The sequence below is a fragment of the Onychostoma macrolepis genome, chromosome 11 (assembly GCF_012432095.1).
Source record: "Onychostoma macrolepis isolate SWU-2019 chromosome 11, ASM1243209v1, whole genome shotgun sequence".
NCBI lineage: Eukaryota > Metazoa > Chordata > Actinopteri > Cypriniformes > Cyprinidae > Onychostoma > Onychostoma macrolepis.
The window spans coordinates 13919244-13945390 of record NC_081165.1 but is presented as its reverse complement, the minus strand read 5'-3'; the positions used below and the strand labels follow the sequence as shown (position 1 = coordinate 13945390).

General features: G+C 37.3%; 1 protein-coding gene across 4 annotated transcripts in view; it reads left to right on the top strand.

Annotated features, from left to right (window-relative positions):
* diaph3 (diaphanous-related formin 3) overlaps positions 1-26147 on the top strand; it is a 412973-nt gene that overhangs the window by 79871 nt on the left and 306955 nt on the right. For all 4 annotated transcript variants that reach the window (XM_058790775.1, XM_058790773.1, XM_058790772.1 and 1 more), the window contains one exon: positions 19688-19818. In XM_058790775.1, coding sequence (XP_058646758.1) covers positions 19688-19818 — 131 coding nt within the window. The remainder of the gene's footprint in view (positions 1-19687; positions 19819-26147) is intronic.

The following is a 26147-nucleotide window of genomic DNA, read 5'->3' as shown; positions in this document are numbered from 1 at the left end:
GAACTTTACATCGTTACATCTGGCGTAAAACCAACACAGCATTTCATAAAAAGAACATCATACCAACAGTCAAACGTGGTGGTGGTAGTGTGATGGTCTGAGGCTGCTTTGCAGCTTCAGAACCTGGATGACTTGCCATAATTGATGGAACCATGAATTCTGGACTCTATCAGAAAATCCTGAAGGAGAATGTCCGGCAATCAGTTTGTGACCTCAAGCTCAAGTGCACTTGGGTTATGCAGCAGGACAATGATTCCAAACACAGCAGCAAGTCCACCTCTGAATGTCTCAAGAAAAACAAAATTAAGGTTTTGGAGTGGCCAAATCAAAGTCTGGACTTAAATCCAATTGAAATGCTGTGGCATGACCTTAAACAGTCCATTCATGCTCAAACCCTCCAATGTGGCTGAATTAAAACAATTCTGCAAAGAAGAGTGGGCCAAAATTCCTCCACAGTGATGTAAGACTCATTGCCAGTTATCGCAAACGCTTGATTGCAGCTGTTGCTGCAAAGGGTGGCACAACCAGTTATTAGGTTTAGGGGGCAAGCACTTTTTCACACAGGACCATGTGGGTTTGGATTTTGTTTTTTAATAAAAAAACTTCATTTAAAAACTGCATGTTGTGTTCATTTGTTATCTTTTGATTAATATTTAAATTAGTTTGATCTGAAACATTAAAGTGTGATGACACATGCAAAAAAAAAAAAAAAAAAATCAGGAAGGGGGCCAACACTTTTTCATACCACTGTAGATATATTTATCATGTATGTCAGGCATGTATTTGCTGAGTTTTGGTTAATTTTTGTGAAACGCTCCTGTTCAAGACGAGATGGCAGACAGCACATCATGTTTGTTTTCTTAATTTTATAAATGCACAACGTTTCACAACATCATCAACATTTTGTTGATATTGTGAGTGCACACAAATAAAAGTAGACCCTTTACAGTTATGAATGATGTATTACTATTATCTTTATGAGCAAAAATGATGGCGTATCTACTGAAAAAAATGAAAGTGATCGCGCTGGCACCTCCATGTCCTGCATAGCGCACTTTAGCTTCCACTCTCCGCTTGGGATGCATCGATCTGATACTCAGGATCGGTATCGGCTCCGATACGGTCATTTTCTGCGGATCGGGTATCGATCAGAGGAGACCGATCCAAATCCGATATTGTGCGTATACTATTCTGTTATTGTTGAGCCCCACGAAAGGCACAAAAACATTATAAAGCACCGTAAAGTTTTAGTGCGCTATATTTCAAGTGTTCTGAAGCTGGTCCATAGTTTAATCTGAGGTACAGATGAATATTTAAGTCGTTAAATTCAAGTTCAGGTAAACTCTTCTCTCCGCTGCGTCTGCCTGTCATCCTCCATTCAGCTTCAAACTGCGTGTCACTTTCGGTTACTAGTCAAACTCTCTTCAAGAGCGCACAGTAACTGAGGTTTAAAACTGTTAAAAGAAAATCCTTAATAAACTAATGCACAGATTTAATACACTATGCATCAATATCTCTTCCCTTTGTACTTTGAACTTTTCTGTGCGGACTCAGAGGGCTGCGCAGCCTGCGCGCTGTGACTCCGTGCTGCTTCAAGCGCATCATTCTGCGCTCGGAATGTGCATAAGCGCTTTGTGCCGATCTGTATTAGAGCCTTTCGTATTATAATACTTTTGCGCAATGAAAGATTATTAATAGTCTTTCTTGTTCTGTCCCATCTATCATATGTTGCTGCCTTCATTACTGTGCTATAGATTCAAAAAAATAAATGTCTTTTAATTTATAGTATATATTTATATATTTAAATGTATTTGCTTGTTTTTTCATGAATGTATTTTACAATACAAAGAGCAATGTGTACCATTTTACCAGATTTAGTCTTACACTTATTCAGTTTTATTCGTAAATAAAAATGTTTCACTAGGTTTTATAAAATTACTGTGCACCCATGATTTTTCTAGAGTATCTTTTGCTGCTAAATTATCCACTAACCTAGATTACAATAGTATTTTTGTCATAGATTTATGATTATATATTTTTTCATTTATTTTTCATTAAAATTGTTTAACACACAAAAGAGTGACGATCAGGTAAACACAGAAGAATAGAAATTCTACATTGATTTTTTTTTTTTTAAAAACCTGCACTGGTATCAGATTGGATTGGTGTCTGCAGATGCTCAGAATTTTCGGTACCGGATCGGTTCTGAAAAAATGGTATCGTTGCATCCCTAGACAGACTGACGGATTATTTTACGTGACTCCGTGAGTTTGTCTCGATTTCTTAGAGCCAAGCTGTATAATATCAGGCATTTATGTAATGCATCTAATTTGTGCATTAATGGCTGTTATGTTAAATAAAGTTGACTAACTACAGCAAATGAAGTACCTGTGCACATCGTTATCTCGTCTCCCCTCAGACGCGCTGCAATGACGATCCTGCGTGCAATTCTCAAAACACCCACAAGATGGCAGTGTTTAGCGGTGAATCCGATATTACAAAACCAATATCCGATTATGGTAAAATGCTTAAATATCGGTAAATCGATTAGGGGTGTAACGGTATGCGTATCGTGTATCGAACGGTTCACAGGCAGTTCCAAATGGAAGTGATCATCCCTATCCCCTTGGAGTGGGGACTTTGGAGTGCGCATGGCACGTGCGTGTCATTATGTAGTCGTTTGGAATGCACTTGAAGGGAGCGTAATTTCCTCATCTTCAGCTGGGATGTTCCCGTGACAACGCAGCACAGTGTGCGTCAGCAGATGTTGCCATGTCAAAAGTCTTTTTATTGTTGTTAGCATAACTGTTTTTAATGCTATATAATATATATAAAACTTTAAAATGTATATATATATTTTTTTATGCGGGTGTCCGTCAGTGAATCTGCTGACGCACACCGTGCTGCGTTGTCACGGGAACATCCCAGCTGAGGATGAGGAAATTACGCTCCCTTCACCAAGTGCATTCCAAACGACGAAATAATGACACGCATGTGCCCTAAAGCGAAACGTCGTTAGCGCCCTCTGCAGGTATTTGTTATAATTTACTTAAGTTAGTTATGTTCATATGTATAGGCATGTTACGTTATGTAGCCTATTTTAACTGTTGTTCAATAAAACCATGTAATTACTTGGTTTTGATATCTTATTTGAGCCAATTATTATTGCCTCATTGTTAGTTTATATATAAATAATCATACTACAGCCTGGTTTTCACTTAGGTCTGTTTGTGTTAATAAAAATATCAGATTACTTAATTGTCAAAATAATCAGTAGATTACTTGATTACCAAAATAATCATTAGTTACAGCCATAGATTAGTTAAAATATTTCAAATTGCAGCACTGACTAACGCATTTCTATGGACAAAATGCATCTAAAAATAGTGGAGGAAACAGAATGAAATGCTGCGGGAGAAGTACGTGATCCAAGCTGCCCAAAACATGAGAATTCTTTATTTTAAGCTTTAAGCTAATGCATTAGCGTAATGGCTTTCCCTGTCAGGCCCATTGACAGATGCGTGTGCGTCCTCAGCGAAAAAACTTTGTTTACGGTGATATCCTTATCTGTAAATGTCACAAATTCACACGAGCATTTTCATTTTTGCGTAAAGGTCCATCCTGACAGTCTGTTATGTTTTCATTTTTACTGAATGAGCGTCGGCGTGTGCACTCGTGTCAGACAGACGGAACACAGTAGAGAGGGAGACAATTAATATTCAGCGCAAAAACATTCATTGTGCTGAAATATGTTGTTGTACGTTAAATTAAGGTTTAAAAGTCAACATGTAGTGCACGTATTTTATGAGTAGGAACTGTAAGGGATAATCGCATGTAATTGTCTGAATATAAATATCAGATGCTTCATAGGGGCCTTTTAAAGGATAAAGAAATAAGACGTGACTGTGATCAAAGTGAACGCGTTCCTGCAGAACATTCCTCTCACCTGTTGGTTAACACCGACTTTGTGTTTTTATTCGTCTTTATTATCTATATTATTATTTTAATCTTTAACCTAGAGATTTAAATTAGGCTCTATTCACTAGCCTATATATAGAGTGCTTAACAAATGTATTAAAAAATTATGTAAGGTTTTAAACAAATTGTGTAAGGATTGTGCCACTGCTGCTCTAAACTAACAGTATTGGTGATTACCTAAATTTTTTAGCTTTCGGTGTTAGTCCTTCAATATTCATATGCAATATGCATCTTTAGTAACAGTAGGCTATTTCTAATGCTGTAATATAATTATTGCTGTTATTTTAGAAAGAAAAGTAGAAAAAAAAAAAGTCAAGCACTTTTTTTTTTCCCAGATACCCAATTACAGTCAAAAAGTACATGAACGATACCAGCAAGCATGCAAGCTGTTATGAAAGACATAGGAGCCCATTTTTGTTATGTGAATAAATACTATTTAGTTGTTTGTTTGTTATTTTCCCAATAAATAAAATTTTTATATTTAAACAATTGTTTGAGAGATTCCTAAAATATGTGTTTTCTCTTTTATTATGACAGGTGGTCTAATAAATTAAGCACTGTATGTTTTCATAGCATTCAGTTGGCACGTTTGTTTGAAGGACATTGGGCAGAATGTGGAAGTGTTTTTGTGTCAATAAAATTAAAAAAAGAAGAAAATTGGGCTTTTTTTATTTTTATTTTTTATTCAATTAATTGAACAAAAATCAAAATAATCGTTAGTTGCAGTCCTAGTTGAAATTTAATAAATGGAAGAAAAATTGTGTGAATATTCCTTTTAAAGGGGTCATTGGATGCAAGATTCAATTTACAAGTTGTATGAACAAAATGTGTGTTGGAAGTGTGTACACACATCCGTCCTATAATGATAAAAATCCACCCAGTGTTTTTTTTTTTTTAAATCCCTATTTTAAAAACCCCTTTCTCAAATCAGGCTGTTCTGAGATTCCTGTCAGAATGACGTAGTTCTGTACAGGCCCCTCCCGCAATAGTTGATTTGACAAGACCTTAGACCCGCCCTGATTGAGCTGAGAGCTGTCCGCTTCCGGTGCGGGGAAGACAAAATGTCTCCAATTAAGTGATTGAAGTGTTTAGTTGTTGGATGTAGTAATGAATTTAGCAGTCGTCAGTTACTTCCGACATCAGTACAACAGAACAGAAGATTGACAACAGAAGATTAAAGTTACTTTCGCTTTGAAGGGAATGTGCCGATCCCCGATATACATATTATACATAAATGCGTCTATGTTCGCCCAAATCATTCGTGATCCAGCTTTATCTAGGGAAGAATTGAATATAAGGGTTTTTATGAATCTTTGCAAATCGCCTTTCCCAATAATGTGCTGGTTAGCCAGAATTGTATATCTTTTTTCCAATAATGTGCTAGTTAGCCAGTTTCGCTTCTGAATTTTAGTATGCTCCATAGATATATACCTAGATGCCTCATTATCGACTGTTTCTATGGGTCGCGATAGGTTCCATTTTTGGAACGGTCTGCGAATCTTTGAGCGCACTGACTGTGCGCGTCTACAACAGCAAGTTATACGCTTGTATATCTTTGAATATTCATTGATTATTATGGTGAATGCAAGATGGCTGACGCGTCAACGTATCTGGAGCGGTCGAATAGGGAATCTACACATCTATGGTCTGCTTGTCACTCCATGGAAAAAGAGGGGCGGGGTCAGCAGAGCTCACTAGGATTTAAAGAAACATGGACTAGATCAGCATGCAGAAGACAGAGCTGATTTTGACAGGGTAAAGGTGTTTTTTACACTACCATTGATAAATTTTAACAGTATGTTACCGACCTTTCATTAAGACCCTAAAGAATCATATCAACTTGTGTAAAATGGGCATCCGATGACCCCTTTAAAACATTTTTTAATAGGCTAATAATTGTATTGTTTTTCTACAATTAAGTAATTAATCTGGTTGTAATATTTATTTGTATCATTTAATTGTTTTATTTAAATTTGATAGAAAATTGAATATTTAAAGATGTACATTATACTGTGCAAAAGTAATACAAGAGTAATATATTTCTGTTACATGTTAAACCATACTTTTATTTTGACAGGTTGCTATGAAGTAGTATAATGATGCTAATTTTCTCAAATGAAACGGTAAAATTCTCATGAAGTGACTCTCACAGCAGCTCTGGAGATTAAGTTTTTGTTCATGCTGTCATGTAGTGAGACGCAGAGGCTGAAAATCACTGCGAGCGTAACGCGTGCTTCAGTATTTGTATAGTAAACAAAACCGCGTCTCCGCCATTCATGCATACTGTACAGAGGTATGCAGAACATGCAGGATTCATATTTAAACCGTCTTTTTGTATTTTAATATTCACAGACACTAGATTCATATCACGATTCGAATTAAATGGCAGACCTATTTTTGATTTATTCGTCCAAAAATTGACAAATTCTGTGGCATTCCGTGCTATAGAGTAAATGACGTTTTTATGAATGGACTACGTGATCCCGTCCGAGTTTTCGCAGAAAACGCCATATGTCCCTAGAAATGTAACCACACTTTAGAACATTTCGGCTTGCCCTGTGTGTTGTGTTTGAACGAGTTGCAGGGGTGACATCACGTCACAGGGTCTCTCTCTCTCTCTTGATTTAACGTGAATCGGTACTCAGTAGTATTTCTGATTTGCTCTTTCTATCAGATAACACATGCATCTGCATTCTATCTCCGTTATCACAAAACCCAGTATACACATCAAAAACACAACTTCGATCACGGCGTCCTGCATTCTTCTGTTGTTTACATTGTTGAATGCTGCACTGAAATGTTGTTGTCAGCCGGCTTACGTCACTTCAGTGTTCCTGTTGGCGGTGCGAACACAACCAGGAAAATGACCCTGGGTGAAAATGTAGTTCTCAGTAACTGCCATGCTGAGTAGTTCCTATAGCATAGGTCCTAGATCTACGTGGTGTGAAAGCCCCTAATACACAGAGGGTTAGGTTTAATTGACATGGACGTCATGTTCCCATTTCATTGTTTCCTCCTCGTGCTTCTTTCTAGAGTGAGCATAAAGAGGCAGAATTATCTCTCAGTGTGTTTCAGAGATGCTCCCTATTCCTGCTTTTGTGCTATAATGAGAGGTAATAGGTTGAAAAAAATGCTGCACGCAGGGCATTGTGCGATGAGAGGTACATGTGATTCTGGCACTGGGGCGCGATACAATGCCCACACTTTTCCTCTCTGTCCTGGTGAGGTGGCCTACAGATTTACAGATTTACTGAGGCAGAGGGCTCTTGTCAGCACAGAGGTGGAAGATGAGCTAGGGCTTTCCGTATACATGTCTGAGAAGATCTCAGCCTGTCAGCCTTTTGAGAAGCGTGCATCTGTTGTATGTACTGGCAAACTGTCAGGCTTTTTTGAGGGGTGGGGGAGTGTTTTTTTTTTTTGCTAGTTTTGATGCCCGTGTATGGCTGTACTGCGGACTCTGAGAAGCATCAAGACTGACTTTCCTACTCTCACTTTCTAAATTGGATTTTGAAGAATGTGGTGCATTTGCATGTACTGCTTTTTGAGAGCTGTGTAATTATCCGCATCTGTGTAAGACAAAATCCACAACCATTTTTAGTAAAAGTAACCTTTCTGTAGAATGGTGCTATATTTTGCCCTCACTTTCATGTCGTCAGTTCGGTGGTGGGGTTGGGTGTCGTGTTTGCAACCCTTCATCGATCAAACCTTTTTTCCAATGGCGCCTCAACAGTTTCCAGGTTCTAGGCGCTGCTGAAACCACAATTAAAATGATTGATTGATTGTTAAACAGATCGATTATTAGCAAAGTAAAACAAATGCCTGCCTGTCAACGATTGTACACAGCAAACAAAGAATGCTAAACGCCTCCTAATTGCTCTCGACTGTAGACTGTTATCTGTTTACAATAAAGGCTAGAAAACATCACGCTGGTCTCAGCATCATGTCGGTAAATAGATGCAGCTGAAACGGTTTCCTTCTGTTAAAGTAATAGTACACCCTAAAATGAAAATTGCTATGATTTATTCACACTCATGGCATTTCAAATTAGTTTGACTTACTTTCTTCTGTGAAAGACAAAGAGAGATTTTGATTTGTTCTTGGCACTCTTTTCCATGTAATTACAATAAATGTGAACGGAGGCACAGTAAGCATCATAAAGGCCCCGAGATACTTCAAACGAAGTTTGTTTTCGTTCTTCGTTTGGGGGCAAAAAGAAGTTCGAAAAGGCTGAGCGACGGTATACGGTTTTCGAACATTCCGACACCCACGTGCTGCTGGAAGCGGGGTGTAGATTAATGTAAACGTGTCACGACGCTCTTGCGTATGAACACAACAACGATGCAATGCAGGTGTATCTAGGTGTGAAACGGGTACCAATGGTCAGAATATTATAGACACAAGAATAATGATTAACAGCAGTTCAGAGTCAAATATCATGTTTGCAATACAAAAGAACCATGCCATTTCCATAATCAGTCCTTTTAAGTGTGAATGGCTCATTGTCTGAAAACTTTAGCATGGTGTGGAAAAAAAGTAATCTCAATAACACATTTATTTTAGTGTTCATTTATTTTAATAAACTGGATAAATTATTACACCTTTTTATATTTTATGTGGTGTCATGATTTGATAAAAACAAAGGTTTATAATTTTTATGTTCTTTTGGCATTTCATTTATGAAATTTTTTGCAATCCGTCCCCTCAGTTTATAAACTGCACTCACAAATTCTTAAACTGTCCCCTTTGTTTAACAAATCGTGCCCACGGATTAATAAACCGTACCCACGAATTTCCAATCAGTGCGCTCAGATTTTGAAAACCATACCTTTTTGGTTTTTGAATCCGTACCCACAAATTCATAATCCGTGCGCACGCTTTCGCAATCCGTTCCCACGGCTTTGTAAACTCACGGCCGATTCAACCACGCCACCTGTTTAGGTGTGGGATGCACTGTATTGTGTTTATTAAATATTCTTTTTCATAGTAGCCTATGAGACCACGATCCGCACTCACAAAATAGCCTTCTTTTTAGCGTTTATTTTACATTAATCACCAATAGGATAAAACACCGCCGCCTGTGTTTTATAGCTTAAAATGAACGCTAAAAATAAGAATAGAAAATTTCCTGAATCTTCTAAAAAACAAAAAAACAATAGAGTTTTGAGAGAAGGTAAAAGGCAACACAAAACAAATAATGTACCGGTTATGTTGTCATTCCTTTGCTTTCTAGCCAAATGTAATTTTATAATAGGTATAGTTATTTAATAATAACATTAACAGTGAAGCATATCTAACTCTGGGGGAAAAAGCTTAGTATAATAAAATCACCAAAATAAGTCTTCATGTTAAGAATGAATAGTACACAAACACATTTCCAAAACTGTAAAATGTTATTAAAAATAAAGCAATTATTTTGACAAACATTTTACTGTCTTAAGTGCACTCATTTATTTAGCCTATAAATTAAAATAATAATTATAACTTATTATTATTGTTGTTGTTGTTGTTGTTATATATTTGTTACATAGAAGCTTTTATCCAAAACGACTTAAAAAAAAGAGGAACATATAACTCCAAAGTCAGTCACAATGCCAGGTTTATACAATAATAATCAAGTGCTAAGATGATCACAAATTAAACAAGATTTTGACGCACATCTTATTAAATCGTTGTATTCCAACTCGTATCCATTACAATTTGCTGTAGGCCTATTCCACATAATAATATGCAATAAAACAATATACAATATGATTCGTTAACACGTAGGCTACCTAGGAGCTTGCTGCATGAATCCGTGAGTGCAGTTTACAAAGCCGTGCGCACGGATTACGAATTTGTGGGTACGGATTAAAAAACCGAAGGTACGGTTTACAGAATCTGAGCGCACGGATTGGAAATTTGTGGGTACGGTTTATTAATCCGTGGGCATGATTTGTTAAACCGAAGGAACAGTTTAAGAATTCGTGAGTACGGTTTATAAACTGAGGGGATGGATTGCAAAACCGTCGGCACGGATTGTTTTTTTTTTTCTCCTACAGGTGACTTCCCGGGCTCCGTACGAAACGAACCGGGGGAAAAAAAATCACACGTCAAAGAAGGTGGAGTTCCAGAACACACCCACCGATTGCGTAATCGCCATGGACCAATGGTAGCTCAAAGGTGTTTAGAAGCCAAAACGAACTCCCCCAGAAAGTTCGCTTTGGTCAGCTGTTTCGAACTGCCAAAACGAACTTCGCTTCAGCCTGTTTTTGTTCGAAATGACGTCATATCAGTTCGTTCTTCGATTTCGTTAGAAGTATATCGGGGCCTTTAGTGACCTTTCCAAGTATATGACTTTCCAAGTGGTCTGAAATTATGTTAAGAGGATTCTATGTATAATGCATACATTTTAGGCATATAATTTAGATCTTTGTGATTAGACCCATGAATTATTATTATTTGTTTAAACTCTGCTCTTTTCTGTGATATTGTTTGTTGTAGCAAATTGCTTTTTCATTGATTGATCTGGCTTTGTTTGGATGACCACTGAGGGGCAGTACAGCTTATCATTTAGATCATAATTTATTTGCAAAACCTCTGAATGGAAACCTAAACAGGTTATATTATTTTCTGAAATTTTTCAGACGGCAGTCTAAGTGGATGTTTAGGTACAGATTCCATTTATTTGAAAATTAGACAGGCTAAATGGGCACTTGATTGACAGAAATCAACTTGATCCCTCTTGTGATGATCTTAGAAAGCTGTTTCCATGCTGCATTAAAGTCGTAAGAGCAAAAATGACAGTGCTGCTTAGTGTGCATCTTCCTGTACAGCATAAATTCTCAATCCATTTTCCTTGAGAATTTTCAGACTTAAGTACTCTTAAAATCCACTTTTAAACAAATCTGTGGACACTTTTTTTCATTAGGTGAATGTGTCTGTAGTCATAACTTCTTGCTACATTCTACTAACCATCTCCTTTCAGTTTTAATATCCAACTCACCAACAGTGTTTCCCTCTGCCTTTTTTGTAACCCTAGATGGCACTGGAGAGCTGCAAAACAAGCCCAGCCTGAGTGTGTGCGTTTTTGTGTGTGTTTGCAGTTCGTTCAGTCAGAAAACGGATGCACAGTCTCCACCTTGCACGTTACAGGCTTTCTGCTGCTGTCACTGTTTAACTCTGCTTTACCAGCTTTGGATGGAGGCGAGCTTCTCTCCCATAGTGTGAGTCAGGGCTGATGCAAGGCCCCCCACACCCACCAACAGACCTCAGGCCATGTCATGCTTCTCCATGCATCTCCCCTCACGTTCTGCATGCCGTGTCAGCTGTCTATGAGTGGAGGAAAATTGTGTTTTGGATAAGAATCTAGTAGATGTTAGAGTTCTTATGCTTTGCTTTGCTTTTTGTATTTTTTATTTTTATTTGCAGACCCATTGTTTAGTTAACTTTTTTTTTTTTTTCATTTAATAATTGAATTGAATTTATGGAATTGTACTTTTATTTGTAACTGACAGTATGATTCAATCTAACTTTCTATTAAATAAACACACAAGGGGCAGTAACAGACCAAACAAATGGACAAACAAATAAAAGCCACTAAATTAGCAACTGTCGTATGTGACCATTTGTGTGGCCTGTACACTTCATATATAGCTAGGCAAGTGAAGTAAACTGCTGTAGTCTTTGTGTTTTGAAAAATTGTCTTTTGATAGAGTTGCTTGAGGACATAATGGGAGACGAGTTTTATGGGCTGTATCTTGTCAAAACGTCTCTGTTTCTGGCACCATGCAATTGCAGAATTTGACTGAAGTCTCCACTGGGCTCAGACTCTTTCTCATAAAAAAAAAACATGCTCCCTCTGGTCCGTCACCTCAGCTAGATGACAGCGCCGTATTGTTTTTAAGTCAAAGGAGCTGATGCGCAATTATATTTAATGTTGTTTTTGAAACTTGAAAGGTTGAACTGAAGTTAAAGTGATTCTTTCATTTCATGTAGTGTATTTTGCTCCTCTGTGTTTTTTTTGTCATTGCCTTGATCTGTTTATTTTGGCAATGACATTAGAATTGCCATCAGTTTATCTTATGAAAAGCAAAAGACTCTCAAATGTTGTTACAGATACTCATCTGTGTTCTTGTTTAGTGTCTTTCTTTCTTTCTTCCGCCCGTAAAGATTGAAGGTCAGCGGCGTCTGATACTATTTTGGAATGGAAATTCGGAGACTAATGGGAGTGTTGTTCCGTTCACGAAGAGTCAGCGTGTCTAATTGAATATAGATCACAGAATAATTCTCCGATTTGACATGATAAAAGCTACTCTGACTCTATTGGGGCAGCCATAAGTACCTTTTCAAGATGCTGATTTAATACGCACGTTCAGGACTTTAGAAAGTGGCATGGAGAGAGAGAAGGAAAGAAACAAGAAGGGAGGAAAAAAGTCCTCTCTCGGCCCCAAATAGTCAGGCCCCAGAGCTCTTAATTATATCAGAGCGCTGAAAGGAGAGCCGAGCCAGTGCTGCCGTGCTCATTTGCATTATGCATTAAGGTTAGCCTTTGTGTTGATGAAGAGGGCTGTATTGGTGCTCCTCTCCTTCCGCTCTTTCGCTTAATGCCATCTCTGAAGGCACTGAATGGAGAAGTTCCTGCGTGGTTTGTATCTCAATAATGTCATATACTGTTTAGATTGTACGGCCCTCCCACTCGCACCAGGAAATATGATGAATCATTAGGATGGAGGAAAGGAGGAAGGATGAATGGAACCGGGGAACAGACAGTAGGCCAGAGTACATTGTGTTTCAGTTCAACAGCACGCTGAAATCCTTAGTCATTAAAGGCCCTGCGCGCACATTCTCTTCCATGCTTTTAGATCTTGTTTTCTCTCCAACCAAAGTGGCCCTCTGCGTTTGATATCAGGATGTGGACATCCATTCCCTCTGTGGAGTCTGTAATTGGGAGTCACTGTTGAAGTGCTCCCTGGTGGCTAGTCCACTAGCAGGCCATCTGATGCCCAGGGCAAACATTTTCCTTAGCAATTCATCTGGGAGACTAATACCGTGCAGAATAACCCAAGGAAGTTGAAGTTTATTTTGAAAGAGACACACATTAAACTCCACAGATGAAAGGTGGGGGTGGGGGGGGGATATATATTTTTCGGAGTTTGTGCTGAGGTGCGATTTAAAGAGAGAAAACCGCATTATATGCTAGTACCTTCTAGAAACGCCTGGGGCTAAGCACTTTATTTTAAAATTGGAGAATCCTGTGTACTGCCAGGCTTTGCAGCCAGTTTGCCAAGTGGAATCGTGAAGTCAATTTGAAATTAGTCCAAAATAAATGTCATCAAAATCCAGATTGCAGCTTTAAAACCCTTAAAGGTCTCAAAGATGTGCAATCCCATCGAGTCAGTAAACTACTTTGACATTTTTCATTGTAATGATTTGTAATCGCATGGCAGTAGAGAGAAATAGAGCGTCTACCCCTTTAGATAAAATGTAGCCTAGACTTCTTCCCTAAAGGGGTAGTTACCCACAAATGAAAATTCTGTCATCATTTACTCAACCTCATGTTGTATTTGCTTGTTGCATTTTTTCATCTGTAGAGCACATGAAAAGAAAATGTATTTTTGTCAGTGCAATACAAGTCAGTAGGTATGATAGTTTTGATTTCATTTGATATCTTTTGTTAGTTGCGGCTAATGCTTTCAGCGTTAGACTGCGCTAAGGCCAAAGTCTGTGCTCCTCTGGTGTAAGATTAGTACATAACCATTAAAGGGCTTTACTGGACCACTTTCAGTGAGTGCGCGTGTGCATTATGCATCTCAGGATTCGATGGGTAATGATGATTTGGCTCATTATGAATCATAACGTGAACCAGGGGAAAAACTTGCCCAGAAACGACATGCAGGAAAAGACCTGGGCAGACGGCCATGTTTCCCAGGGACTGACCGCCTTGGCACGTGCATGCCACACACATATGCTAGGTTTTGTTTTATTTTCTGCTCTTAGGAGTATAGAGAGATATTGAACTATTTAATTTTTGTAATTTATTGGCGATCTTGTCACTTACAGACACAATTTATCTTATTTATTTTTTTGGGCGTTCAGTTAAAGAATAAGGAAGGTGGGGGCATGTCCCAGATATTTGCTCCACAAAAAGCTCAACACCTGATACATTAAATGAGCTCCCATAGGACTCAAGCAGTGGAATCAGATGTGCAGCACGCAGCAAGAACTCCTGCACACACTCACGTCCTTGAGGATTCCTCCTTGTTGTGAGGAACTGTACATTGTCTTGTTGTGGAAAAACTCAGTTCTCACAGTTTGGGATTGCTATTAGACATACAGTACAGGGGTCAGAGTTGTGTTGTTTGAATAAATAAATCTCCCTAAAAAGGTAGAATTCTTAGTAAATGATCAAACGAGAGCTGTGATCATCTTTTGTGATAGTCAGAAATTATTTATTTTTTAATTATTAATTATTTTTATTATGTCTTTTTGGAAATAAATGCAGTAAAGCAGTTTCATTTTAACATTTAATATTTATTATTTTTGTCCACCAAATCTAAGTGCTTTTTTATATTTTATTTTAAAATATATAAGCTATGTGTGCATTGCTGAGTTCATGCTGTGTACAAAATACTTTTTAAAAACGTGTCTGCAAATTGAATTGTATTGAATGCATATGCAAAATATCTTTTTAATTATTAGATTTTATTAACTTTTTTAATTATTATTTTTATTATAAATAATATGAAACCAAAATAGCTACTGAGTTTTTATTTTATTATATATATATATATATATATATATATATATATATATATATATATATATATATATATATATATATATATATATATATATATATATATATATATATATATATATATATATATATATATATATATATATATATATATATATATATAAATATATATATATAAATATATATATATATATATATAAATATATATAAATATAAATAAGTGGGCACTATTTTAAGATTTCAAATTTTTATCATCATAATATCTCTGCATCAATGGCAAATAAGGCACCATAATTTCAGAGACTTCTCTTGGCTCTGAAGCTCCAACATGTTGTGACATTCGGCCATAACACAGTGTTAATTATCACAACCACAGGAAGCTGAACAGGTTGATGGGACATTTTGATGATGTTTTTTTTTTTTTTATGCCCTCGCTTGCTCTCGACCCTGATTGGATGGGAGAGGCTCTGGCATTTTAGAGGCATGTGTGACCTGTCCTTTAAATGGATGATCAATTCCCTAAGCATGTCTGACATTTGCTTATGCGCTGCTGTTTCCTGCTTGCATGTAATTATAGACAATATTGCAGAGGACAGAGCAGACAGGAAAAGCAGGGGATGGGCTGAGCTTGCCAAAATCATTATTAGAACAAACAAATCATCTAACAAAGTTTTCAAGTTCAGTCTGTTGATGCTCAAAAGGCTTTAATATAAACTTTCATATCTTCTATTTAACTGTTATGGATAATGATATCTCATGCAAGCCAAGATAGAGAATATTTTTAAGGGGTTTTCAACCACTTCTTTCTTTTAGTTAATTTGTTTGTTCTTTCTTTTGTTTGCTCATTCTTTCTATCGTTTGTTCATTGGGTGGCTTGTTCATTCTTTTTTTCACTCATTCGTTGGGTTGTTTGTTGGTTATTTCTTTAGTTCTTACTTTAGTTCTTTCATGATTTCTGTAATTCTTTCATTCTTTGGCTCTTTCATTCATTCATTTGTTCATTCGTTCTGTCTTTCTTTAGTTCTTTTGCTCTTTTAGTTCTTTGTTTTTTTGATTTGTTTGTTCTTTTTTTTATGTTATTTATGCATTATTTTATTTTAAATGTATGTAATTTTTTCTTAACCGTTTATTTATTTGTTAAATATTTATTTGATTTTATTTATTTGAAAAACTGTAGGTTACTGGCTTGACTGTGAGTCTGGGTGGGGCGCGTCCCTAGTTCTGTAATGGTTGAAAATCCCTGGTCTAGACCACTAAACTTCATTGAGAGTATGGTAGCGCTATAGCTTAATAGTTACAGATCCAAGCTTGTTAGCGCACAAGTTGCTGGTTTGAAGCCACTAGAGACCTAAAAGTTGCTGGTGTTATGTCGATTACTATTTTGCCCTTGAGCATGGCGCTTAACCCTGGATGTTTCAGTGGGACTGTCTCGTCAATTAGTGTACTGTAAATCACTTTGTATGAAACTGTCTGCTAAATGACACCACTAACTAATGAGAATCAGGTTCACAGTACCTTAAGGGGAGTGATAGTTACAATTACCCAAGGAAACTTAGCTTCATGGTTTATTAATGTCATAACCTGCACAGAGTTGATCTAATTGGCCTGTTGTCAGGCTAGGAGGGCTCAGCACTAAGCAGACAGGTCGATCCGTGACCCAGGGCATGCTCCAGGATGTTTACCTCTGTGATTCCTGACAGAAGACGCCACCAGGTGATTGGAGCTTCTGCTGTGAGATCATGACTTGGCTGCTTAATGTGAGATTCTTGTTGTTTGATGTTGCCGCTGCGAGCCATATTCGTGTGTAAAGATTTGTTTGGATAATGTGGGTCTCAAAGAGCAGGCTTGATCCTGAGTGAGCATCCCCCTTATCCAAGACTTTTGATCTTTTTTGTCGTCTACGGGAGTTTTAGTGTTGTTTTTTTATTAACGTTTAACGGGATAAACTACTCGAAACACAAACCAAAATCCTGTTTTTTAAGGAAACACTCATGTATGAAGCAGCCCAACCATGGTTCTGTAGCGATTAAATGAAAACTTGAAAAATAAGGATTTTCTTCCTTTGGCTCTCATTATTTTTTTAAAACAGCATCTAAACAGCCAGAATCTCTTCTGAAACCCCAAATATAATGGTGTGTGGGGTTGATATTTTGCTGCGGATTTGCTGAAGATTCAGCTATTGAGTGGAAGGGAAGCAAAAAAGCCAATGTTTGCTTCCCTCAAGTCACAAAAAGCAGTCACCATGGTGATAAAGGAAGAACTATAAAGGAAGGACAGGATAGTAAAGAGAGAGAACAAGAGATGGGCGGAGAGTCTTTCAGTGGAAGCAGCTGTATCTCTTGTATGTGATGATTAAGACCTCCGTCTCCTGCGGTGGGGACAGTCAGGGCAGCAGCCCACAGGCCCAGTGCACCATGGGTAGGATAAGGAGGGCCGATCCTGTGGTGTAATGACCTGCTGCTGCTGACCATGTCGATTTCCCGCTGGTCATGTTTGTGTCCTGGCTGCAAGAATCAACAAATCCTGTTAAGACAATAAAAATGTATATGTAGGGAACAGAGTGTACAGTAAATTGAACACAAGAAAAACTAAATTATTTACCCGGAAAGAAAGAGAGACTTCTAATGGATGTGTATAATGGCAGCTGAATATACACAGAACACTTGGTTGTCTGATCAGAGTGAGTTGTCTGAATTTGGTCAGAATCAGCATGCTGCAGGTCTCGATGAAAAACAAGAAGAAACATTTTGCTCTGCCCTTCCTCTCTTTTTGAGCTCCTCTCATCCTCTCTGTGTGTATGTCCTGTTGGTTGTACATTCAAAGCGGCCAACACTTTCCCTTAGGTCTTAAATATATTTTGATCCCCCCCTGTGTGGAAAACACCACAGAAGCTGCAGTCTATATGTGGTAAATACAGACAAACACAACCACATAAACTGCACATCACACACTAGAGGTGGAACATTTAACACTTGAAAAAAATTAGGTTAGCTGTGTGGACAGAGCTGGGTAGATTACTTGGCAACTGTGATCCGTTTCTGATTTCAACTTGCATGACAAAAATTGTAGTTAGTGACACAATCCATTACATTACACATTTTAGGTAATGTAATCAGACTACTTTGATTACTTTTAGATTACTTTTTTACCTAAGTTGTTTATCACATTGATTTAAATAGGATGATCTCATACCATATTGATATAAAAATACAAAGAGAAAGAAAATATATTCCATTCGTTGTGATTAAAAGTACATTGAACATTAGGTTACTTCAAGGTTTCCCAAACTGGGGTTAGTAAATGAACTGCAGGGGCTTCATGAGTTGAATAAAAAGCTAATAATTAATTAAATCATAAAAATGGCAAATTAAAATAAGTCATTTTAGAGTAACATCAATCAAAATAAAACAAAGGGACATTTGAAAGATGAAAAAGAGGAATTAAATAAAATCAATAAATTATGAATAATTTATTGCTATTGTGTGAATATGTATTCATGTAATCAACAAAAAAGTAACTGTATTCTCATTATGAGTATTTTAAAATGTAATTTAATCCAATTACAAGTACTCCATTTTTGGAATCTGCATGATTACGTAATCCAAATTACATTACCCAGCTCTGTGTGAGGAGTGTGAATGCAAATGAATGCATATGAATGCATCCCCACCATCAAAGGTAAATCTTGAATGGCTAAATGGCGGGTACAGAAAAGTACAATGACTTAAATAAAAATGCAAATGTAGGCTAAATCTTGACTGTACTCAATGTATTATAACATCAATCAGTTTATCTTCCTTCAAGGGCTCTTTGCAGTTGACCTTGATTTTGGAGCACCGTATTCACCTTAAATTAATTTAACTGTGCACCACTAGTAACCGTGACCTTGCAAACATATATTTAATACCTGTATATCACCCAGCCCTAATGTGCAAGATGCTTTGGAAATGTAAAAATGTGTGGAAGCAAGCAAAAGCAATTTTTACCCTCTGCATCTTCTGAGAAAGGAAATCAGAAAGATAAATCGCACATAATCAATTTCCTCATTAACACGCCGTGGCTTCGAGAAACTCAAACAATGAGAAATGGGAAGGGTGTAAATGTTTTCTTATCATGATTTGTGTCATATCTGGAAATGCGCACACACTCTCATCATAAACAGCCTACTGGCTTAAAAATAGAAGAAAAAAATATCAGCCTCTGTTAGATATTTTTGTCAGAGGATATTAAATGTCAGTGGGAAGTATGGAGGTTTCCTGATTCTTGTTCTTGTTTTTTTTTTTTTTGTGCGTGTTCTTGTCATTGTTCTACTAGCATTAAGTGGAAGAATCTAACATTACAAAAAAGGATGCTGACTAACTTTGTTCATTTTGTAATATTTATTTGCATTTATTTAGTTTTTGTCTTATTTGTTTTAGTATGAGTTTTGCCAACTAATTTCTAGTAATTGCAGTTTTGTTAAGTCAGTAATTAAACAGGCAGGACCCTTTTGTGGAGTTTGTTTGTCACTTCTAGAAGCTCTTAATCTCAAATTTGGCAAGCAGCAGACACTCATTTTGGCATGTTTCTTTGCAGGCTTCTCCAAAAGTAAAAGCCTTTCAAACAAATAATAGAAGTTTGAAGATGATGATCAATATTCAATAGTCTGAAAATGAGGGTAACCATTATTTGCAAGTCACAAAAATCTTTTCTTTTTTAAGCATAATAATTAGTAAGACGTTTGTTCATTCATTGTGAATTTTTACATAGGACATATTCTCAAGCAGCACATACTGTATTCTCTTTCAAGCCAAGTCATAGGCATACTCTTTGAAGGCAAGTCCGCTCTGCAGCAATCTTGGCATAGTCTCTGGGCAGTTTTTTCCCAATCATGCAATTAAAGCACCAATCTGCCTGAATGGGGGAAAAAATTAAAAAGGGTTTGACAATGTTAGTGACCATCTAATATTTTTTTTGTCTGTTTTTCTCTTACAGGGTAGTTTGAGGAGCAGCAGTCAGATCTCTCCTCAGGAGTTTCTGAGTGAGCTGAAAGGAGGTGCCACCGATGAGAGACTGTTTGCTTGTTTGGACTCTCTCAGAGTGTCACTCACCAGCAACCCAGTCAGGTACTCACTCAAAGAAACCTGAACTGTTTACAACATTAAATTTCATATATATTAGTCATGCATTTTGGCTTCAAAGTTTCTCTCTGACTCTGTAATTTAGCAGGACATTTTTGCTGTTTTTTTTTTCTCTTTTTTCTCTCTATAAACCTGCTCGGGTTACATAAACACACTTTTCTTCTGGAAGGCATCCGCAAACTCTTACTCGCATCTAAAACTTGACAAGCCAGCTTGATATTGTAACTCAATGAATACTCGAACACACACTGAACTATCCAGCCTAGCCACCTACCACATCTGACCTCCGACACTTGCCTGTCGGTGTGTAACTCAGCGGCGTGCCCCGTGATTTCAGACTAGAGCAACATTACACGCTGGCATTCATTAATATGTATTACCGATTGCCACGTCGCCCCAGGTTTTCCCTCCTACCTCTTAATTGTTTGATGCCGTTTGCGATGAGCTCTCCTGCTGTTCGCCTGCATTTGTACCGCAAACATGACAGAGAGGCCTCTCCAGGAGGGTGAAGATGATAAACAGTTTTTGAATAGTTTTTTTTTTTAATAGGCTATACTTTTTTCCTTTTTTTGTGACCATTAAAAGTACTCTATTTTAACAGCATAGTTTTAAGTGCAGTTCACAGAGAGACGCATGCTGCGGGCGATGGTTGGAAGTGTACGTTGATATGAGAGGAAATGCATATTTCATTCTCATGACTGCTGATGTCATTCTATTGTCCTTGGATAAATGTTTTATTGTGGCTTTTATAGTTTTTTCGCAGACTGAGCTTTTTATTGATCTTTCAAAAAATGTAAGAATATATTGAAGCCTGCACATTTCAAGTGACTAAAGAAAGTGCTTTTTTTTTGTTTTTTTAACTGTGCAATGCTAGGAGAATCATTTGCTTTGTAATCTGAGCACAGACTTGTAACAAGACATTTTTTTAATTCATCGGATAACGTGACCTTGGAAGCACCATGAGTGAGTTGCTTTAGGACACTCATTTTGTCCAGTGTTCTTTTCATCTGAAACATTTTCCTCATTCCAATCACAAAAAATCCAATAGATAAGTGGGTTAGAGAGCCCAGTGTGTGCATGCAGATAAAGTTATTACAGGTGGTTAAATTTAATTTGACAGACCGCACTAAGCAGTGTGTCTAATTTCAAAGTGTATGGATGGAAAAATAAACCTCATCTGTGGTGATGGAGGAGAGAAAGGGAAAGTCGAGAGCACATTCGAGCAGGAGAGTCGGTGTTAAACTGTTTTCATCAGCGCTGCATTCTTTATTGGCATAATTCATGAAATGTCATGATTTCTATTAGCACACAAACGTCGTTCTGGCACATGCAGCTGTTCGTTATGGCCGTGAACGTCACAGACGGAATGATCCACAATCGGAGAGCAATGGCTGACCTTGTGTGGAGAGTGTAGCCTGAACATTACTCACACCTGGCACCTTATCATTTGTTCATGTGCAAGGTTAAAACTTCTCCAAACAATTCAATCTTTTTTTAATTTGTGTTTTTGCCATCGTCTCGCTACAGTATGACACAAAGTTGTTTTATTTGGCTATGCTGATGAAAGCCTGCAGTGTTGTATTTTTATAGGTCACTGTTGTGGGATAAATAAAGCCAAGATAAGGATAGGAAGCAAAGACTAGAGTAAAAGTTGATTTGTTGCTAAAAAGGTTAATTGAGTGTGAATGCTCAGTCAAGTGGAAATGCACGACATCTAGAAACTTGCAGTGTTTTTTTTGTTCATTAAGACTAGCTTAATCTGTTTTTTAGGTTGTGAGGACCTTGATGAGTATTTCACAGTGGGGGTGGGAATGTAGAGAGTAATTCTTCTAATAGACGACATGACTGATCCATGTAGCCTCATTACTGTGAACTTCCCTAGCTTCCACATGCTTTGCAATAAGAAGCATGAGAGAAGGCCGTGACAATTCCCTAATGAAAATGGACATATGGTATTTTATCATAACTAGGATCCCCACAGGTCCCTCTCAGCGATTCCCAGTTGGAATGTCTGGATGTTGATATTCGCATGCAGTCGAGGCTGATATTGGCCCACATTGTAAGTTATTTTACCATTATTACAGTTTCTTCTTTTCTTTAACGGCTGAGAAAAATGGCCTCATTGCAAGATAGGTTGTTGCTCCTTATTATTAATTTTGGCCAAGAGATGCACAGTAAATTGGCTACCGTATTGGCATTAGTCGCTTTTTTTTTTTCTCTCCAAATTTTATGCCAATATTACTAGATTTGAAACTTTAGTTTGAACACTGTAAAAGGAAAATGGGTATGATTCAATAAGATTCAATTCGTAAACATTATTTAATGCATTAGGTGTCATAAATTAGCATTAAACACACACACAGACACAGATACGTGTATACAACTAATGATCAAATCTGTTGTTTGTGCTAAATACAGTGTCACCTCTACGGAGGCCTGAAATGCAATCAACTAAATACAAGACCTTTTTATTTTAATTTTTTTTTTTTTTTTAAGATCTTATCAACTGCCTTACATTTTATAAACAAAAAATTGGACTGATGTGATCGAGGGAAGGTAGCGTTTCATCCCATCAGAGTCAAACTGAGCGTTTAACCTGCGCCCACAAAGGTGATGATTGTACCTGCCAATGTTTGATTCTGTTAGCTGACGTACGAGGTCCTTCATGTCAACAGAATGAGATGTTGTACTCTGGGGAATCCACTCAGACTTCACCAAGGAACAAAAACATCACACATGGTGTTTTTAATAAATAAATTCTACTATTGTTTTCTTCAGAGTTCAGCTTGATATCTGAGATTCTTTGTAGTGATGGATTAAACACATCAATCATAGTGATTTAAGCTGAATGCTGATGACATTTTGATAAATGCTCTTTGTTTTATGCATCATCCTGTTTCCTGTTTTACTTATCGAGTTGAGACAGTTCTATCCAGTTAGACAGTTCTAAGTTTAGTTTTAATTTCATATAGATATTCTGTTGTCAGTAGGATGATATGAGCACAGTTTTGTGTTTTCTGTGTGTGTGTGGTTGGTAATGATGAGCTTGATGAGTTTTGTGATCATGTGGGTGAGGCTGGCCATCCTTTGCTTGGCTGGCGTTTAATTTGTACTGTCATTCTCTCTCCTCCTTACATGGGGCATGAACACCAAGGATATGTAGGGGGCGTAATTTATACCCATACTTCCTCTTCTGCTCAGGCGAGGCTTCTGATTGGATGAGTGAGTGATGTTTCCATTACCTGTGTGCGCCATTGTGAGTGACATTGATTTTCACTCCTCCTTCACTCAGTTCAGGAGTTCATCCTCCCATCACAGCAGAATGCTAAATGATTTTGAAAAGACACCTGTTCTGATTTAGAAGGCCTTATCATGCTCCACTGACTGTGACTGGTTAAATATTGAACGGGATGACCTAAATGAGGACAAGGCATAGTGGATGGATGGTTATCGTTTCCTTTCTTATGGCTACTCCTTTAACAGGTTTATCATCTTGTCATATAATATCTGCCGTTCTTAACTAAAACAATAGAAAATACAAAAAAACTTACACTTTATTGTGAACTATAGAGAAATTCCTGATGTCATTGTATCTTTGCCCATCACATCACTCTTGCTTTGTTATAAAACCCAGTGAGATGACTAAGGCAGCTGTTATGAACCATTTAAGTGAGTGGTTTGGAATGTTCTTCATAGGTGGCAGCCCCACATAAAACAAAGTGACTCGCAACTGATTCCAGTAGACCTTAGTCAGGGTAGCGCCATATTTAATTTTTGACACAAATGAAAATAAAAGCTGTGAGAGAGAGAGACATGCGTTCAATGGATTGTACTGTTGTTTAACGACACACTGATTGTTCAGTTAATGAAATGTCTTTCCAAAAAAAAAAAAAAAAAGACCATAAATGTTACCTGCTGTTTTGAACTGCCTCTGTCTCAGGAATGTGCCTATGATGCCTCTCAAAATGCTGTCTATGTACTAGAGGTCGACCGATAGTGGATTTTACCGATAGCTAGGTTGGACCACACTGGCTGATACCGATTAATCAACCGATAGTTTTCAAAATGGATACTGAAAGAGAGCTAGTGCTTTACTATTTAAAAAAAAAAAAAAAGCAGCAACAGCACTGAACAATACTTTGTAAATGAATAAAAATATTAATATTATTTACTATATTGATCATTAAAGTTATTTCATAGTTTGCTAATGTTAAAAGAAGAAACTTTAAAATTAAAAAATGTAGCCTATTAGTAGCTAATAGTGAATGTTGAAATGAACACACTCTAACAAGGAACAATACTTCTACAGTTTTCATTAATGCTACGAATGGACTCTTATTGTTAAGTGTTACCATTTAATTTCAACAGTCATGCTTAAAGATGGCCATCTTTAAATATCTACACAAGGCCATAGCATTAAAATTACATGCATATGGATATTGTATGTGTATTCACACACTTTATTTGCTTCTATTTTTTTAACACTTGATAATTATCTAATCCAAAAAAAAAAAAAACTTAGTCACACACGGCAAAAGCGCAGCGCAGCGCTGCGTCTAGGAGAACTCCGAGGTATCTCACACACGCACATCAGGTGCTTTGCGTTCAAATCAAGTGGCGGTCTAAAACAATTTATTTAATCACCAAACGGACATAAGTTTGCTTCAAGAATGAACAATGTGGCAAATGAGTTTGAAGTTCGGTGTTTAAAAAAAAAAAAACAGAGCAAGCGGAAAGAGAACGCGCGATCTGTATTACAGCTCTCTATATGAAGCATACAGACTTTATTAGAGCCACAGAAAGACAAACGTTTTGCTGAAAAATGCACAATACATAATTTATAGCCTAGGGTGAAGTCATTATGTACATTCACAACGATTTGGGACAAATATAATGTAATTTAATAGAAAACTATGTGAATGGCGCTCTGTTCCGCAGCAGGCTTTTCTGTCGGCTTTATTTAAATGCGAGTCTGGAGTTTCCCGCTCTGTGCAGCGCAGTGTCACATGTCAAAATAAACAACACGTGCTGTCAGTGATTTCTGCCTCTAGAGAACGCTCTTGTACTGTATAATGCCAGCGGACCCTTCTCAGCCACTCCAGCAACGGTTGAAAACCGGAAAACTATCGGCATGGATTTTTGCCGATAACCGATAGTTGGGGCAAAACAGATGAATCGGTCGACCTCTACTATGTATGCTCACTAGGTTTTGAAACAGCTATTGATATCACATAAAAATCACAGTTCTTCCATGTGCAACCCTCAGCACTTTTCATCCCCTCTCTCTTTCTTGGTCTCTCTCTCTCTCTCTCTCTCTCTCTCTCTCTCTCTCTCTCTCTCTCTCTGTTTGTCTCTCACCCCTTTTGCTCTTTTTTTTCTTTTTTTTTTTTTTCTTTTTTCTTCTCCTTCCTATTTATCCCAGTGTCAACTCTGGACAGATGTGCTCTTGTCCCGACATGTGTGGGGAGACGGAATAAAAAGCATGTAATTTCCCTTGGGTTCAATAAAATGGGCTGCCAGTTCTCCCCTGGAAAAAAAAAAAAAAAAGTTTCTGCCCAAGGTATTTCAGAAAGAGAAAGTGTTTCTTTCGTGACTGGCCCACTCTGTCGCTTCTTTTTTTGTTTCCTCTTTCTCTCTGCCACGTTTCCAAAAGACCCGTTACTTTTCCTCTCTATGATGGCTGAAAATATGCAAGTCACTTTGATTTAAGGGAAGGATAGGGGAGAGAAACAGACTTGAGAAAAGTGGCAGCAAGTGAAAAACAGCAAGACGAAAATAAGGAAAGTTGTCTACAAATTTGTTTTGAATATCGACAAGTGCTTTTTCTGTGTGAGAGGTGAAAATCTGATGAGAAAAACCAGTTGATTCAGCTTGATAATCAGTTTTTTAGTTTCTTCAAAACATTGGTTTTGCTGTGCAACTAATGGCCCTTCAAACCATTTTAAGCTCATTATATATCAGGAACCCTTCTGGTCATTAATGTGCATCCGCATTATTTGGTGCTGTTAGCAGTGTGTGACTGTCTCTTACTCTCACTAGATTTTTTTTTCACCAAAAAAAAAGTAAAGAGAATTTTTACTTATAAACATACATTTTAACCAATGCTTTCCATAGGCTATTTGTTTTACACCTTAAACCCCCGGTTTCACAAAGGCTTAAGCCTAGTCCCAGACTAAAATACAAGTCTGAGCTGTTTCACCTGAAAGAAACATTGCACTGATTGATCTTAAAATATATCAGTGCCTTTGTTTTGTCTCAAGATGGACACCAGTAATGTTTTTGTCTAAGGCACGTTTATAAAAATTACTTAAATT